The sequence below is a fragment of the Pteropus medius genome, unplaced genomic scaffold (assembly GCF_902729225.1).
Source record: "Pteropus medius unplaced genomic scaffold, Ma_sr-lr_union100, whole genome shotgun sequence".
Lineage (NCBI taxonomy): Eukaryota > Metazoa > Chordata > Mammalia > Chiroptera > Pteropodidae > Pteropus > Pteropus medius.
This window is the reverse complement of record NW_024342470.1, coordinates 236,369-254,008: the sequence shown is the minus strand read 5'-3', so window position 1 is coordinate 254,008 and position 17,640 is coordinate 236,369. Positions and strand designations below refer to the sequence as shown.

The following is a 17,640-nucleotide window of genomic DNA, read 5'->3' as shown; positions in this document are numbered from 1 at the left end:
TAAATGTAGAATTATAAAACACTACACAAATTTAAATCATTATCATTATTATTTTGATATTACTGTAATTTCTATAGTTTAAAAAAGACTCCAAATCATTTAGCAAAGCAGTGTAGGATAGATAGAAAAAAATCTAATGAAGTGTAGCTGAGACCCATAACCATTGAAACCAAAGGAAAACTACAGCACAGCACAATTTGAGAATTTCCTAATGACGCACTACCAGATGACACCACTTAGACACCGGACAACATGTGACAAAAGGCTGGAGTAAAAAAGGTTCTCGGGCCGAAAATTCAAAAGTTATCAAAGAGAATCTCTGAATGTCCAATAAATGAAGCTGAAGAAAATTACATATGCTTACCAGTAGGTTTTTGACTTTTAAAGCAGAGGTGCTCTCTCCTTTTTTTTTTTTTCTAAACCGAATCTGATAAGGAATCTCAATACTTAAACCCAGTGAGGATGAACAGGGGCAGGGGTGGGCGCTCAGAGCCCCACTTGTTTGGCTTTCCTTTTTCTCCTATAATAGTTCCTTTATGAATCTTCTTAGGACCTAGGGCTGCACAAAACACAATATGAAAGCATGATTCATGACTTTACATCTGCCTCCATTCCATAGTTGTAATTCCATATTTTTCTTCATTTACCTTGATCCTTCTCTAACCCTTCACTTTTCCTTCTTTTGATCTAGACTTCCTTCTCTTTCTCTTTCATATGTTTCACTTTTCTCTTCCGTTTTTATTTTTCTATCTGCTTTCCCCTACTAAGTGGGGGATGGTAGAGGGGAAGTTGCTGGGAAGACTTCGAAGAACTGACTTCCTGTAATCGTATGAGTGCAGTTATGGTTGTAAGGATGTTATCGATGCAGTGTAATTCAGGTGCTGTTTTACTGCTGGTTTTGCAAGCACAGAGTCTTGGATAAGTGTGGTTGTGGTTGCAGCCATCAGACATGGGAAGAGAGAACCCTTAGAGGGGAGGGGAAGTTATGGAGACACTTAGTTGAGGTTGCCTGCCCAGCTACAGCTCTATCCACAGTGTCTCCTTTCAGGGATAACACTATGGAGATTCTATGTTTTGTTTCAACAAGGAAGAATTGGATAACATACTTCAGAGAATTCTGTGAAACTACCACATATATGATAGTTTGAGATCATATAGTTTTAATGGCAAGAATTTTGGAGTCACAAATTCAGAGAGTTACAATTTGGGTTATTAATTTTTTGTTTGTTTGTTTGTTTGTTTGTTTCTTAGCTGTGAGACATAGAGCTATTGACATAACGTTTTCTGAGTTATGGGTTTCTCAACTATAAAATGATGCTTATTATAAATGCCCTACCCATCTGACAGGGTGGTTGTGGGTGTGAAATAAGATAACATTTGTGCAAAAACTTCCAACATTCTAAAGCACAATACATTTTTATCATTGTTTTCTACCCTTTCCCATGTTCCATAATTTGTCAAGTCTTATAAAATTCCATGTTTTTTACTGGACACCTCTGATCTCCTTTCTTGTCTCTCAAAAATGTGTCAAAGAAGACACTTATTTGGTGGTGTGGCAGTATCCCCCTTACAAAAGATTTAAGCCTGTGCCCTATCTTCTCACCCTTTACTTACCTCCTGTCAGTGAGACTTGTCTGTTTCACATTTCAGAGAAGCCCTGGTTTGCAACAGTCACTTTAGAACAGCCTAAGACTATGTCTGAATGAGTGGCTCCAGGGGAATCCTTAAATTATGGCTGTGTCTGTGCAAGTCATGTCAGAAAAGCCCTGGACTATGTCTGTGTCAGTCATTCCATAGATACTCTGGGTTGTGCTAGTCTTGGTCTACATTGGTGGTGAATCCTGGGGTTGTGCCTTGTCACATTCTCGAAGAAGCTTTGTCTCAGTGCTGTGTCAGACATCCCAGAGAAATCCTAGGCTGTTGCTGGGTCAGTCCTTGTGAAGATGCTCTGAACTGTGCAGCATTAGTCATACCAGAGAAGCTCTGGGCTGGGTTTGTGTCAATCACTCTAGAGGATTCCAGGCTAGGTCTCAGGACTATTTAGGTCCCTACTGTTTACTGTAGGGAAGTGATTCCCCCAATGTTGCTTCTTTCTCAGGTGATGTCACAGGTTCACTTTCTGACAGGTGTAAGTTGGAGGAGTTCTCAGGAGTGCAAAAATTCATAAAGATTCTGCAAACCCATAATTGGAGGAAGACCTGTACTGCAGCTACAAATTTTCCTGCACTTCTGAGGCTACAGAGCAAAGGGAAAAAACTCAATAGTCTGTCTTCCAAGGTTTCTATCTAAAAGAGGTTAGAGGAGTATGCCAGAATTCTTTTTATTTTAATTTAATTTTTATTTTTTCCCAGCTTCATTGAGATATAATTGACATACAACATTGTTTAAGTTTAAGGTACACAAAGTGATGATTTGATACATGCATATATGCAAAATGATTATCACGATAGGGTTAGTTAACATGTCTAGCACCTCAAATAATTACCTTTTTTTGTGGCAAAAACAATTAAGAGATATTCTTTTAGTATCTTTCAAGTATATAATACAATATTGTTAACTATAGTCACCATGCTATACATTAGATCCCCAGAACCTATTCATCCTATAATTGAGTTTATATCCTTTGACCAACATTTCCCCATTTCCCCCATCCTACCTAGCCACTGGCAACCATCATTCTTCTCTGTTTCTTGTTTGTTTTCTTTAATTCCACATATGAGATTATACAGTATTTGTCTTTTTCTGTTTGATTTATTTCACTTAACGAAATGTCTTCAAGGTCCATCCATGTTGTAGCAAATGGCAGGATTTCCTTTTTTTTAATGGCTAACAAATAATCCTGTGTGTGTGTGTGTGTGTGTGTGTGTGTGTGTGTGTGATGTGGCGTGTGCGCTTCTACATGTATCTCACAGTTTCTTTTTCCAGTCATCTGTCAATGGACATTTAGGTTGTTTCCATGTCTTGGCTATTGTGAATAATGATTCAATGAACATGGCAGTGCAGAGATCTATTAGAGATAGTGATTTCATTTCCTTTATGTCAGTATTCTTTTACATCTCCCCTCACGTTTCATTCTCATTGAGCTGGTTTTCAGGAATATTTCTGACCTGGACTCATAAGAAGTTTTCAGGCATAGGGAAGAAAACTCATTTTTATTATCTAAGCTATGTGGAGAGTATTAATAAAAACTGTAAGCAGTTGGTTTGGGAGGCCATTAATTCCTAGTTAAGATAATGGCAGAGAAGTCTAACAGTATCGAAATCCAAATTCTTATAGAATAGGAATTATAGCTGAAGGAGTAAAATGAAGACCATGCTTTGAGATAAAATGTCCTTCATTTGATTACGGCTTCATCCAAAGACTCTAATGCATAGCTGAACATTTCTTACAGTTCTTCCAAAATAGATTTATTAAAATAATTTTATTATTTTATTAAATAATTTAAAAATGGCTAATATTTTCTGTCCATTTTTTTCCTTACCTAAAGCTCTGTAAAATAGGTCTATGAATTTTAGAACCATTTTTAAAATTAAATTTATTGGAGGTGACAATGGTTCATAAAATTATACAGGTTTCAAGTGTACGATTCAATAATACATCATACGTATATTGCTTTGTGTGTTCACCATCCAAAGTCAAATTTATGTCCATCACCATATGTGTGACCATCTTTAGCAAAACAGTTATTTGATTGGATATTTCTAACTGAAAGCGGTCACTGTATCTAACTTGTTCATTATTGTTTGCTTCTTATCTAGCATGGTGCCTGCACATATGTGCTTGAATTTTTGGCCAAGATGTATTTAAAATACTGATCTCCTGGCACATCTTCCACCTACACAACTTTCTATTTTGATTTCCATTTTGAGATTTTTCATTTTGATTGATTAAAATGGCATATTCGTCTTGCACTTTGCTCTAGGGAAGGCCTCCACATTTACAACAAAAGTGGTAATAGGGAGGTGACTCAGTGGATAAAAAAAAGAATAGCTATATATTGTCCCCCTTGATAACCCATTTCTTTGTTTAGTACATAATCTAAATCCCTGTTGGCACCCACCTGTATTTGGGATTACAGCCAAAGATAATGGAAGAGCAGAAACATCTACATGACTTCTCTCTCCCGTCCTTCCTCTTATTCTCTCCTTCTTTCCAAGTCCTGCTTACTAGCATTTGGAAGAGGACAATTGGCCAATGAACAAATACATAAGATCCACTTTGGATGTTTCTTTAGTCGTTCAACAAATATTTAGTGAATGCCTAACATAAACCAGGCACTGGGATTTCAGTAGCAAATTTAACAGACATTATTCCTGGCCTTGTGGAACATAGAATATAAAGGGGAAGACAAACATCAAAGAACCATATAAAAATGTAAAATTGCAACCGTGATAATATGTAACTAGAAGGAATTGATGTAGCTGCAGAAACAGCACCACTATTTTCCATTTCCGTGGACATAACTATGAGTATGAGAGACTTGAATAATAATTTAATGAATTAATTGTGCATAGCAACCCCAAAGTTTTAGCCATGTTTTTGGATTGTTTAGCAAAAAGATTTTAAGAGGTAAATCAATCACTATGAGCTATTTTTTTAGTCTCAGTAATCCCAAAGGGATGCCCTGAAAAGTGGGAGATGAAGAAAAAAACACTGTCACTGCTCTATATAATGATAGACAGTTCTGAATCTATTGTGAAAAATAAAAGATAGCTTGAAAATGAAGACTTAAATGAGGTAATATTTATTTCATACTTATGTGTTTGACTATATAGTTTCTGATAGTTAATGCATATTCTTGGGATATAAACTTGAATATTTGTGTGTTTAAATTATAGTAGTCCCCTCTTATCCATGGGAGATATGTTCCAAGACTCCCAGTGGATGCCTGACATTTCCAATAGTACTAAACACTATATATATTGTTTTTTCCTATACATACATACATACATACATGCAGTTTATGGTTTTTCTTTGGCATACTTGAATTTCCAGCACCACTATTCTTACACTTTGGAACCATTACTAAGTAAAATAATGGTTACTTGAACACAAGCACTGTGATACCACAACAGTCAACCTGATAACCAACAGGGCTACTAAGTAACTATGGGTGTGTAGCCCATACAACATAGATACACTGGACGAAGAGATAATTCACATCCCAGATGGAATGGCATAAGATTTTACCACATCACTCAGAATGGTGTGCAATTAAAACTTATGAATTATTGATATTTGGAATTTTCTATTTAATATTTTCTGAGTGCAGTGGACAACAGGTAAGTGAAAGCATGGAAAGCAAAACCAAAGATTAGGGGGAACTACTGTACACATCTGGAAAAAAGTAGATGTAACAGCAACTCACACTGTTGGTAGATGTTGAACTTGGAAAAAACATCATACGCTGAGTTGAATTCTAGATTTAGGGTTTTGGTGATCTTTAATGGTCATTTTTTAATGTTCTGACCTTCAGAAGAATGCTCCTGGGCAGTAGAGACCCTTCCAGAGACAGAGGTGCCTGGGAATATTAAACCTCCCCCTTCCCTACCCCATGGTTCACTATAGCTAATGGATGACTGATTTCGGAGTATAAAAACCTATTTCCTATGACCTGAAGCAGGACAAACTCTGGGCTTTGTTTATGCTCTGTAGTTCCTTGCTGGCTCAGGTGGTATCTGGGATTTCCCCAGAAATTACATTTTTTACTTAGTTTCTTCTTCATTCCTACTCTACTTTCCCCACTCGTTTAATGGTTTCTTTCTAATAACTCATTTGCACTTGAATCCTGAGCTCCATATCTGATTCTGGGAGAATGTGGCCTATAATAAAAGTTTTTGGTCCCAAGGCATGATCAGTTATTGAAGATTTGGAGTAGATGTTCCTAACAGGTAAAAGGGGATTCAAAACAAGGATATGAAGGAAAAAGCTTTCGGCTTTACTTTTTTGGGATATTATCACTTTCATATCTCTTTTATGGATCTCCTCCAGACTTTCAGAACACTAATCCTCTACCAGAAATTGGTCTTGTTCTAGAATCAACCCACCTTTCTTCATCATTGTTTTTGCCCACATGCAATCCATCATCAAGTCATATCAACTCTTGCTCCACCAATTATTTAGAATCACTTTCTACTGATACCACTCTCCTTCAAGTCACCATTTCTCAGGGATTACTTATACATTTATTCATTTTTCATATACTGCTGAGAAACTGGAGAATGATTTTTTTTTGTAATATGAAAGTTTTTATTTGGTAAAGCAAACCAGACTAGATAGACTAAAGTGATAACCTACAACACTGAAGTAAATGTCCTTAGGCCTTGGCCAGAAGCCTTCATAACTGTTTTTAAGAAAGTGTTGAAATTGTGTCTGTACCTGAGGCTCTATCCCAGAGAGAGGCACCTCTTGCTTTGTGCAGTTTTTGGCTCCTGGAAAGTGGCAGTGACTCCCATGACCATCTAGGGGGCTGAGCCACTGGTTCAGAATATCACAGCCATCTGCATTGTCGCAGCACCATATACCCTTGTTTCAAGTAAAGTATTACTGTCACTTTCATTCTGTGCATGTTAAACATCTACTGTGGCAACCTCCAGCCTCACTGAGCTACATGCCTGGGCAGTCTATGTTGTCTCTCCAGGTACCAAGTATTGTTTCTGCTAACTCTCTGGCTTCACATTTGTGTATATTTTGAGTGGTCTGTCTTAACCCTATTTCCCCTGAGTATTTTTAGTGCAGAGTTTTGCATAACACACGATTCTTAGGAATGCCTGTGTTATATTGAAACAGAAACACTGTGCAGCTCTCATTTTCAAAGTTTTATAGATACTTTGGAAGATAAACATGTAAAAATAAAGCATAGTATGTACACATTTTAAGTTATCTACTGATAAACTTGGAATAGATGCACATAGGAGAGAATAATTTATGCTGCTTGAGAGATCACAGGGGGACCTTGAAAGATGAGATGGAATTGGCTAAAATAAAGGAAAACGAACCTTTCAATTGGAGAAAATAGGATACCAAGACATCGCCAACTACTAATCATCTAAATTATGAACTCAGAAGTCTGAATGAAATGCATCCCTTTTCTCTGATTTACTCACCTATTTCTGCTATATTCTTTGAAATTTATTTCATTACCATTAAAATTTAATTCAGTTTTTTTAACTATTATATAAGCAAAATTCCAAATGTGTGATGACAAATGTTATTGACAGGGATATGGGGAAATAAGCTGGTGCAAGTGCAAAATGGTACAATCACTATGGAGGGAAATATGACAATATGTATCAACATTAAATGTGTGTTTTCCTTTTTCCCAAGAAATCCAATTTCTAGATTTCCATCATCTGTCAGATATACTGGCTGAAATATAAAAAGGCATATTCACAAAGCTATTCTTTTAGTATGATTTGTAATCATTAAAGATTCAAATAAACTATATTAATCTACAAAATAAAGTACTGTGAAGTTATAAAAAGAATGAGAATATTTTTTGTGGTTAAAGAATAGTTATATTGGAATTAGCTTTGATGAAAGTAGCATCATGAGTGAAATTTATTATATCACTTCAACAAGCATAAAAATTAAATATGACATAGAGAAAGATCTCATGGAAGCTAAAGTCATTCATTTTGTGAAAAACAGAGTGACGAAGCAAATGATTATTGGGCTTATAAAGATATATGTATGAGGTTTATTGATCCACTTTCCTATATCTATACTACATATCAGTGAGCTTTAAAGAACTAACACTACCTAAAGGGCAGGAGAACTGAAATGGAGGATAGTTATGCTTTGGGAGGAAACATAGGGTTCTATCTGATTAACAGATTTTCTCAAAGACAGAGAAAGTGACAAGAGGATTTTTGAATGGTTTTTCATACTGATTACAATGTGGACACGGGAATGTAAATATCTGGACTTACTTTGATAGGTCTAAACTACCTCTACACTGTTTTCTGTCTACTGAGTTCCAGTAGTCATTTCAGCAGTTGGGTTTCATCCCAATGGAGATATGAAGCAAGGCAGAGAAGAATCCCAAATATAAATTAGATTGTTCCCTAGTCAATAAACTTTAATCTTATCTCTTAATGTCTATGGGATACAGTTTCTAAGGCCTATGGTCTTGCAGAAAATCCGACTGAGGGCATTCTTCACCTCAATATTTCTCAGGCTGTAGATGATGGGGTTTAACATGGGAGTCACAACAGTGTAAGACAATGATAGCAGCTTCTTGTTCTCAGGAGAGTAGTTGGACTTAGGCCGGAAGTAGGTGAGGCTTAAAGATACATAGAAAAGGGAGACAACAAGGAGGTGAGATGAGCAGGTAGAGAAGGCTTTTTGCTTCCCTTTAGCTGATGGAATCCTAAGAATGGCAGCAGCAATGTGAGAATAGGAACACAGGATCAGCAAGCAGGGTATCATGACGACCAGAATGGTCCCAATGATCGCATAGATCTCAAACAGTGTTGTGTCTGCACAGACCAGCCTCAGCACAGGTGGGCTGTCACAGAAGAAATGGTTCACCTTGTTGGTGTCACAGAATGGAAAGCTGAAGAGCCACGTGGTCTGCACAGTAGCTACGGGAAAGCCTGGAAACCAGGAGGCAACAGCCAGTTTGGCACATGTCCTTTGGTTCATGATGACAGGGTAGTGCAAGGGACTGCAGATGGCTACATAGCGGTCGTATGCCATGGTGGCCAGGAGGAAGCATTCAGCAACCCCAAAAAAGAATAAGAAATACATCTGTGTGACACAGCCAGGGAAGGAGATGGTTGTGTCCTGGGAAAGCAGGGTCCCCAGCATTTTAGGCACAATGACTAGGTTGAAGCCAATCTCCAAGAAAGACAAGTTCCTGAGGAAGAAGTACATGGGACTGTGCAGAATGGGGTCAGCCAAGGTAACCAAAATGATGAGGCTGTTCCCCATCAGGGTGACCAGGTAGATGATTAGAAATATCAGGAAGAGTAACAACTGTATTTCAGTAGGTAGGGAAGAGAAGCTCACAAGGATAAACTCACTTACTCTTGTCCAGTTTCCTCCAGCCATAGATATAGGAATAAATCTCCAGCTGTGGTCATGGAGAGAAAGTCTTGATTGGAAGAGTCAGATTCTAGATTTGTTATTCAGATTCCTTCTTAGTCTCAGAGAAAGAGGCAGGGTCAGGATCTCAGGTGGAAGAGAAAGGGCCTTGTGGTGTCTAAGAATAAAGACACAAAGAAGTATGGCTAGGGCTTATGCTCTGAGATGGGCCTGGGTGAGTTTTTGGAGGAGATGATATTTCCCTATATGCACATTAACATATACTGAAAGGTCATGCCAATGCAGAACCATGTGTCTCTGAAGGGATCACCAAAGAACCCACATTGGGAGACAGTGATATTCCTGAAAACACCTAAACTTTTGAAAAGCAAGCCTTGTGTTCATGATTTCATTAAAGAGCACATATGCATGTGAATTTAGCAAACCTTAGAAATATATTTATAATCATAAATCTTTCTTGCCTGGCAGGGCTAGCATTAAGGATAGTTCACATATGCACATATTTTGTCCTCTTACATGCACATTTAATATGTAAAGCAACTGAACCCAGAGAAGTTAAGAAACAGCAGTTAAAGTGGCAGATCTGGAATCCAAACCACATCTGTTGGATTCCAAAATCCCCTGAGTTCTACTGAACTGTGCTTCATTAGACTGGTCTGCCTTGACCTGAGGACTAACTAATTAATACTTAAGAGAATTAGAATTGGAATTTCTGAAAAATCACAATGAAGATAGAGGGAAGAAGAACTGAGAGAATCAACATTATTAACATCAGCCTGTCCAGGAGGTAGAAACAACCTAAGTGTCCACTGACATATGAATAGCTAAAAAAGTTGTGATACATGTACAAATGGAATATTATTCAGCCACAGAAAACAAAGAAATCCTTCCATTTGCAACAACACGGATGGACCTTGAGGGCATTATGCTACGTGACATAAATCAGACAGAAAAAGAGAAATACTGTATAATCTATAAAACAAACAAACAAACAAAACAGAAAAACAAACAAAAACAAAAAACAAAAAAAAAAACAAAGCAAACTCATAGAAAAAGAGATTAGATTTGTGGTTACCAGAGATGGAGGGTGGTGGTAGGGGAAAAGTGGTCAAAAGTATAAATTTCCAGTTTCCAATAAGTACCAGAGATATAATGTAGAACATGGTAACTATAGTTAATAATGCTCTGTGAGATACAGGTAAGTTGTTAAGAGTAGATCCTAAGAGTTTTTATCACAAAGAGAAAAATTTTTTTCTTTTTATTGTATTGATATGAGATTATAGATGTTAACAAACTATATTGTGGTAATCATTGCACAATATATGTAACTCAAACCATTATGTTGTATGCCTTAAATTTATAGTGATGTACATCAATTATTGCTCAAATAACTGGGAGATAAAGAATAAATCCTAAGAATTATCATGACAAACAATTTTTTTAATATTTCTTTCTGTTGTATCTGTACGAGATGATGAATGCTAACTAAATTTATTGAGGTAATCATTTTGCAATATATGTAAGTCAAACCGCTATCCTGTATACCTTAAACTTATACAGTGATATATGTCAATTATATCTTAATAAAACTGGAAAAAATATTCAGGAGTTCTTAAGACTCAACTGGTTCCCCATTTTCTGATATTTGTTTCTAATTTGCAACTGATAATCAAGAAGCTCTTCTTTTCTTGATATCTTGGTAATCTAGAATATTAAATTCTAATGGAGAAATTACGAGATGAAGTTGGAAAATGGCCAAGAGGCTGGAATAAATAAATAAAAGAATTGGATATGGCTAGGGAACTATTGTAAGAAAAATACTAACTTAAAAACAAAAACAAAAACAAAAACAAAAACATTAGGAGCAGTAAAATACTAACTTAAAAACAAAATACTAACTTAAAAACAAAAACAAAAACAAAAACATTAGGAGCAGTAAAAACCAGAATTGACACAAAGTGAAAGAAAAACAAGGACATGGTCATTGTTTTGGGTATGTTATAACAAAAGACTTCTGTGGGAAGGAATTTGAACTTCATTCTATAAAGAGAGACACCTGAATATTTGAAGCCGGGGAGTGACCTTGTCATATATGCCATATAGAAAGATCACTCTGACATTGTTGTGAGAATGGATGGAATAGGATGGGAACAGGGAAGAATCAAAGCTGAATACCTAGGATCAAGAAGACCAGATGGTATACTTACTCTTTGGTATTTTTTTCACTTACGATCCATTTTCAAGCAGTAGAAAGGCTAATATTAGTCAGCTCATGATGAATGATTTGAATTTCAAGGTTATATGTAAAACTCCAAAAAATCTATGCAGGAAAATAAAATCATTCTTACCAAACAATAGTGATCAGACTGATCTAAGTTTTCTCTAAAGCACAAAAAATTGAATAAAGCCATACCTACAATCTTGAGCCCAACTTCCATAAAACAAAAACAAGTACAAATTTTTTAAAAAAGGATCAATGATGCAGCAAACAGAGATTCTCAATTAGAAAGTCTCCACTATCATTACAAGACAAGCCAAACTTGTCTTTCAGAATAAGCAAACAGAAAAAGTCTTGGAAGATATAAAGATACAATAGTTTAGATTAACGGGATGAATATAAGAACATCGGAACAGTTACTGCCCTTCTCAAAAAAAGAGGCTGGAAGAAACTAAAAAGACAATGAATTATTTTCAATATGAACTCTCAGCAAAGCCCTATATGATATTGAATACTAAATAAGTAGTCATGAAAATTACAGTCTTTGGTCAGAAAAGGCCACCTGAGGTAGTGGCGGGGGTCATCATTACTGTAGTAAAAGCTGTGGAACACATTGCTAGCAACTTAAGAAAACTGAATTAGTGGATTAGAATACAAATTGAGAAATTATCCTCAAATTACTGAGAAAAATTATGAAAAGATAAAAATAACGAGGAGAAAGTGAAGTAAAATATAGGAAATAAAATAAAATAAATAGCAATTCCAGAATGACATAACAAAAGGGAGGGAAGAAAAACAATATTTAAAGAAGTACCAAGGAAAGAATAAACATCTCTGAGCTAAAGGAAGACATGACTTTTTGAATTGAAAGAATCTCTAAATACAAAATAAATTTTTAAAAATAATTCACACAAACATTTCTCTTTATATTAATGAAAGATTTTTTTTTCATTTTGAGGATAGAGAAGAATTCTATTTGGTAACCAGCCTAGAAAATAATGAAAGCAAAACAAAACATTTTAAAAACTCTAGCCCAACTACAAAGGAAAAATTAAATCAGAGAACTTCTGTTTCTAGGAAGATGGAATAGATGTATTTTTCCTTATTCTTCCCACTAAGTATAACTAAAAACTCTAGACATTGTATATGAAAAAAATGTAAGATTCTGAAAGATGGAGGGGAGAAGGTAGACCAGTTAGGTACCTTAGAATCCAAGATTGTGGTGATTAGTTTGCTGGGTTTTCTTTTTGCCTCATATATCCCAGACTTGGAGCTAAAGATGCGAGCAACATTCAAATGCCAAGAGGCACAGAAAAAAAAATCTTGAAGAAAAAGCCTACTCTCATCAGCCAAAGGTCCCAGAAAGAGCCAGGCTTGAAAGACTTCTAGACAATAACTCATCTACCTCCAGCTAAACACTAAATAAAAAACTGTGGCCTGACCCCAACTCACAGCAGCAAAGTCTGAGTGGGAAACTTAGACTTCTACCATCAGCAACTGTAATAAGTTCTCCAACCCATCTGCTGGGGTGGTATTAGAGAAGACCTAGTAGGGAGCCAGGACTTTCCTCCCTGCAAAGTAATAATGAAGCCCACCACCTGGCAGTAATGAGGTGATGCTCCTATCTCCTTCCTGTGCACAGGCAATGTTAAAGAAAGCCAGCTAAAACAGAAGGCCTGAAGAAACTTCAGAGTCTCATAATAATTCGTACTCAAAATGTCCTGGTAAAATAGTAACCAAAAATATGAGCAGATAAAAATTGACTTTTGTTCCCCTTTTAAGTTTTCTAAGTTATGATTAGTAATTGAAGCAAATTTATAACACTGTCTAATATGGTTCTAAACGAATGTAGAAGAAATATTCAAGAGAATTATAAACAGGGGAGGCAAAGGAATATAAAGGTAAGTTTTCTATAATGTACTTAAACTGGTAAAATGACCACATTGGTAGACCGAGATAAGTTATGTATATATAATGTAATAATACCTACAGTAGTCACTAAAAAATTATACACAGAGATATATTCAAAAACACTACAGATAAATCGAAATGGAATAATAAAAATGTTCAAGTAACTTAAAGAAAAGAAAGAAAAAGAAAGCAGAGAAATGAAAGAGAAAACAGAAAAAATAAAATGACACTTAAGCTCTACTCTAACATATCTATAATTACATTAAATACAAATGTTCTAAATGCATAATTAAAGGACAGAGATTGGCAAAATGGGTTAAAAAATATGACCCAACTATATGTTGTTTATAAGAAACTCACAGCAAACATAATTACATAGGTAGTTTGAAAGTAAAATTAGAACAAATACATCATGCAAATATTAATTTTAAAAAATGTTAATGAAATTATTTATAATATTTAATTATGACAATAACATAGTTTTTTCAGAATTTGAAAATGTAGCACATGTAAAAATCTCAATGGAATAACCTCACTTGAGAGTATAGATGCAAAAAGTCTAAATAAAATTTATTTATTTATTTATTTATTTATTTTAAAGCGGGGCAACCCTTGGTTGACCTCACAGATTGCAAGGACCTTGTCAGCTTACAATCCCTTATGTTTTATGCCTATAGCACCTGGTCTTCCTAGGTGATCTCCCATCCAAGTACTAACCAGGCCTGACCCTGCTTAGCTTCTGAGATCAGACAGGATTGGGCTTGTTTAGGGCAGCATGGCTGTAGACCAAAATAAAATTTAATTCTAGTATAATAAATCCAAAACCATATCTCATTAATGCATTATGCAAAAGTAGAATTTATTTCAACAATGCAGATATGGCACACAGTTAATATGGTACACTCTACTAATAATTCAATTTTTAAAATGTTAATCTCAGTAGATCCTGAAAATATATTTTATGCAATTTAATATTTATTTCTGATTTTTAAAAATGTCAAAGTTTTAGTCAATCAGAAATAGAAGACTACTTTCTCAATACAACCTGAATATGTATGTTAAATAATAGCCAATACTATATCTATGTGTAAAAAATTAGAGCAGGGGTATTAAATTTGGGGAGTTATACAAACTTTTGAGAATCTCACAAAAATATGGAATCTCCAAAAAATATCCATAATATTGCATGTAATTTGGAAGAATTCTAGGATCTCCTGAAGCCCATCTAGAAACTCCTGGTTGAGTTTCACAATAAGTTTTGGAGATTTTGACCATTGCAATAAGACTAGGAAAATAAATAAGGCATAAACATTGGTAAGAAAAAGATAACATCATTTCAAGTAGATGAAAAGTTATTAATACTAAAAAGTTCATGAGTTGGCCAGTTATAGAATAGATATATCAAATAACTAGTTTTCCAATATTCATGGGAAAAAAGCTAGTAAGGGAAAAAGTTTTGCTTTATCAATAATACAACATACTTTAGAATAAGTATGTTAAAAATAGACACATTCTTATGGACTGTAGAATACTTATATAATGTTATATAATGTCTTTGACAAATTGACTGCCATATTATCTTTATAAAGATAAAGGTATTATTATAAAGATATCAATTACTAACAAATCAATAAGTAAATCTGATGTAACTTCAGAAACAAGAAGAGTGGAGCAAGAAGTATTTATACCATCAGATATTAAAACATTTTATCTTATCTCATAATGTTTTATTATATTCTCTCATAATATGAAAACATTTTATTATGTCTATTTGTACATGCTTGGAAGAATTGGGCTTTAGGCAAATAATTGAAACACAATGAATCTCAGGAGCAGTGCATACGTAAGAGGAATTTAATAAACAGCTCTGGGGTAATTTGAGGGGAAATAAATGTTACATTTTCACCTTAAACAATACGACCTAATATATGCAATCTGGATAACAATTTAAATGTAAATACAAAGCTCTAGTTGAATTTGAAGAAAGTATAGGTTAATATTTACTTTAGCTTTCTGAAGTTTTTTCTTAGCATATATTCTAAAGCATAATCCAAAACAGAAAAGATTCAATGATTTGAACACATAACAATTAGTTTGAACATTAAAAGCCTGACATAGAAATTAAAAGACACATTCCAAATGGAGATAATATTTACAAGATAAATGTCAAGAAAGTGTTATAGATTACCCAAGAGAAAATTAGGTAAATCTATAACCATTTAATTTACAGCATCATAAATCAAATGCCAGAAAAAAAGAGAAAAAAGTTAAAAGTCATCAGTAATTAAATATAATTTTTAAAAGGAGATTAATTTTCTCTAAAAACTTTAAAAATGATAATATTTATTTTGGGTAAAAGTGAAAGAAAATAAACATTCAAACAGTGTAGTTCCAAATGATAAGTAGATTTCACAGTATGTATCAGAGAGAGACTCTTTGAACTACCAATTCCATATCTTCAATTCTAGATTATGTGCAGATTTTATTTATCAGAATGCTCCTCTCAACTTTTTTTTTATAACAAAGTAATTAAAACAAAAAATAAAGGAAAATCTAAGTATATAAAAATAGCAGATTGGTGAAATAAATTGTGTTATATCTATGCTATGAAATGCTATGAAGTAATTTAGAAGTATAAGAATATCAAATGGCATGAGAAAATTTTCAAAAAGTTTTGCTATGTTGATAAAGTAGGTTATAAAATAGTATGTTTAATATAAGACATTTATTTTAAAAAGAAAATTTATATATGTATTATATTTATATGTATAGAAAGTCGTGAGCTCTATTCCTTTGTTAATATCTTAGTGGTACAATTCCAAGTGTTTTAAATTCCTCCTTTGCAGTTTATATTTTCTACATTATCCAAGAAACATAACCAAGAAACAAAAGGAAAAGGCAAATGACAGACTAGGGAAGATATCTGTGATAATGGCAACAAATAATAAAAAGTATTTATTTATCTGATATAGAATAAACCATATAAAATAACTTTTATAGACATGATCTCCCCAAAAGAAAAATAGAATACACAAAGACTTATTTTACCAAAAGGTGCCAATGGTCAGTAAGCATATGAAAATTACTCTATTTTGCTAGTCATAAAATAAAAAATTGTCTACATAGAAATTAATTTCTTCATCAAATTTGAAATACTGAATAATATTCAGTGCTAGTAAGGGACTGTGTACTAAGCAATATCTTACTTTATTTAAGGCTGGTAAATTAATATAATTTCTCTGAAAATCAATTTGGTACAATTGTCTGAGGGTCTTTTAATGTTCATACATTTTGATACAAGAACTCCTTCTGGTAAAAGAGATGGAAGCAATGATTTTATGTGTAACTTTGTTCAGTGCTGAGGATTATAGTGATAACTTGAAAACAATCATTAATAGATAAATGAATAATTCAATGATAAAGAATACATTTAAGGAAATGTCATGCAATCATTTAAATAATTTTTGAAGAACATTTAATGCTGTAGTTTAACAATCACCATATAATATTAGATGAAAAATAAGAACCCAACACTGCATATATATGATAAATTACAAGTTTTGTAAATATATACCTGTATAAAAAGGCTGAAAGGGTAAATGCAAAATTTAAAATGGATCTATTTCAGGTCGTGAAAAGGAGGCGATTTATTTTCTTATTTTCCCGGATTTCCAAATTTTCTACGGTGAGCTCCATTTGTTACATAATAGCAATAAAAACATTAAAAGTGAAAATATCATCATAATAATGATGAAGCCGGCAATATTTATTGAGTATATAATAGATTTATGCATTGTGTTTTACATTCATTCTCATTTTCTTTTCACAACTCTGACTTAAATATCATCACTATCGTCCCCATACTAGAGATGAATAAACAGAAATTTAAGGCAGATAATTTGGTAGTTAAGAAACTTTGTAATTATATGAAGAGTAAACACCAGAGCCTGCATGTAAAACCATAATCAGAAAGAATAAAAACAACACTAAGGTTTTTAACAAGGCATAAAAAATGAACATAACCTATATCTTAAATGTCATCTTTGGTCTTCCCCCTCTATATCTCCCTCCTGTGCCTCAGTGTTGAGCTTCTACCATTTATTGAACAACTCAATCCTGTTGTGTCTCTATGCCCTCGTATGTGATAATGTCTCTGCCTACATCCACCCTCTCTTCCACCTGGCTGCCTTCTTCCTTCTGATCCTCAAAACTCAGCTCTGCCTCTCATGTGATACTTCCAGATAGGATCAATCATCTTCTCTATTTTCCTATATTCTTTAAAAACATTTAAATTAATCTGATATAATTACCTATTTACATTTCAGTCTGTATGAACTACCTTAGTTATCGTTATAGAAGGAAACCCAGTGTCCATCCAGATAAGCTAAAAATATGTGTTTGGGATGACTGATTAGATGAATGAACACATGAATTTGACAAAGTTCATTCTTCCTAAAGTTTCC

At 34.1% G+C, this 17,640-nt stretch overlaps 1 protein-coding gene and 1 pseudogene across 1 annotated transcript; both read right to left on the bottom strand.

Moving 5' to 3' along the window:
- Positions 1–8,034: 8,034 nt before the first annotated feature.
- Positions 8,035–9,078, bottom strand: OR10A5 (olfactory receptor family 10 subfamily A member 5). The gene has a single exon (XM_039863436.1). The coding sequence runs from the start codon at positions 9,052–9,054 to the stop codon at positions 8,101–8,103; it is 954 nt and encodes a 317-aa protein (XP_039719370.1). The 5' UTR covers positions 9,055–9,078; the 3' UTR covers positions 8,035–8,100.
- A 4,767-nt stretch (positions 9,079–13,845) lies between these two features.
- On the bottom strand, positions 13,846–13,964 carry LOC120603292 (uncharacterized; annotated as a pseudogene).
- Positions 13,965–17,640: the final 3,676 nt, after the last annotated feature.

Coding starts and splice junctions, on each gene's coding strand:
- OR10A5 (XM_039863436.1), bottom strand. CDS start 9,054: ATGGCTGGAGGAAACTGGACAAGAGTAAGTGAGTTTATCCTTGTGAGC.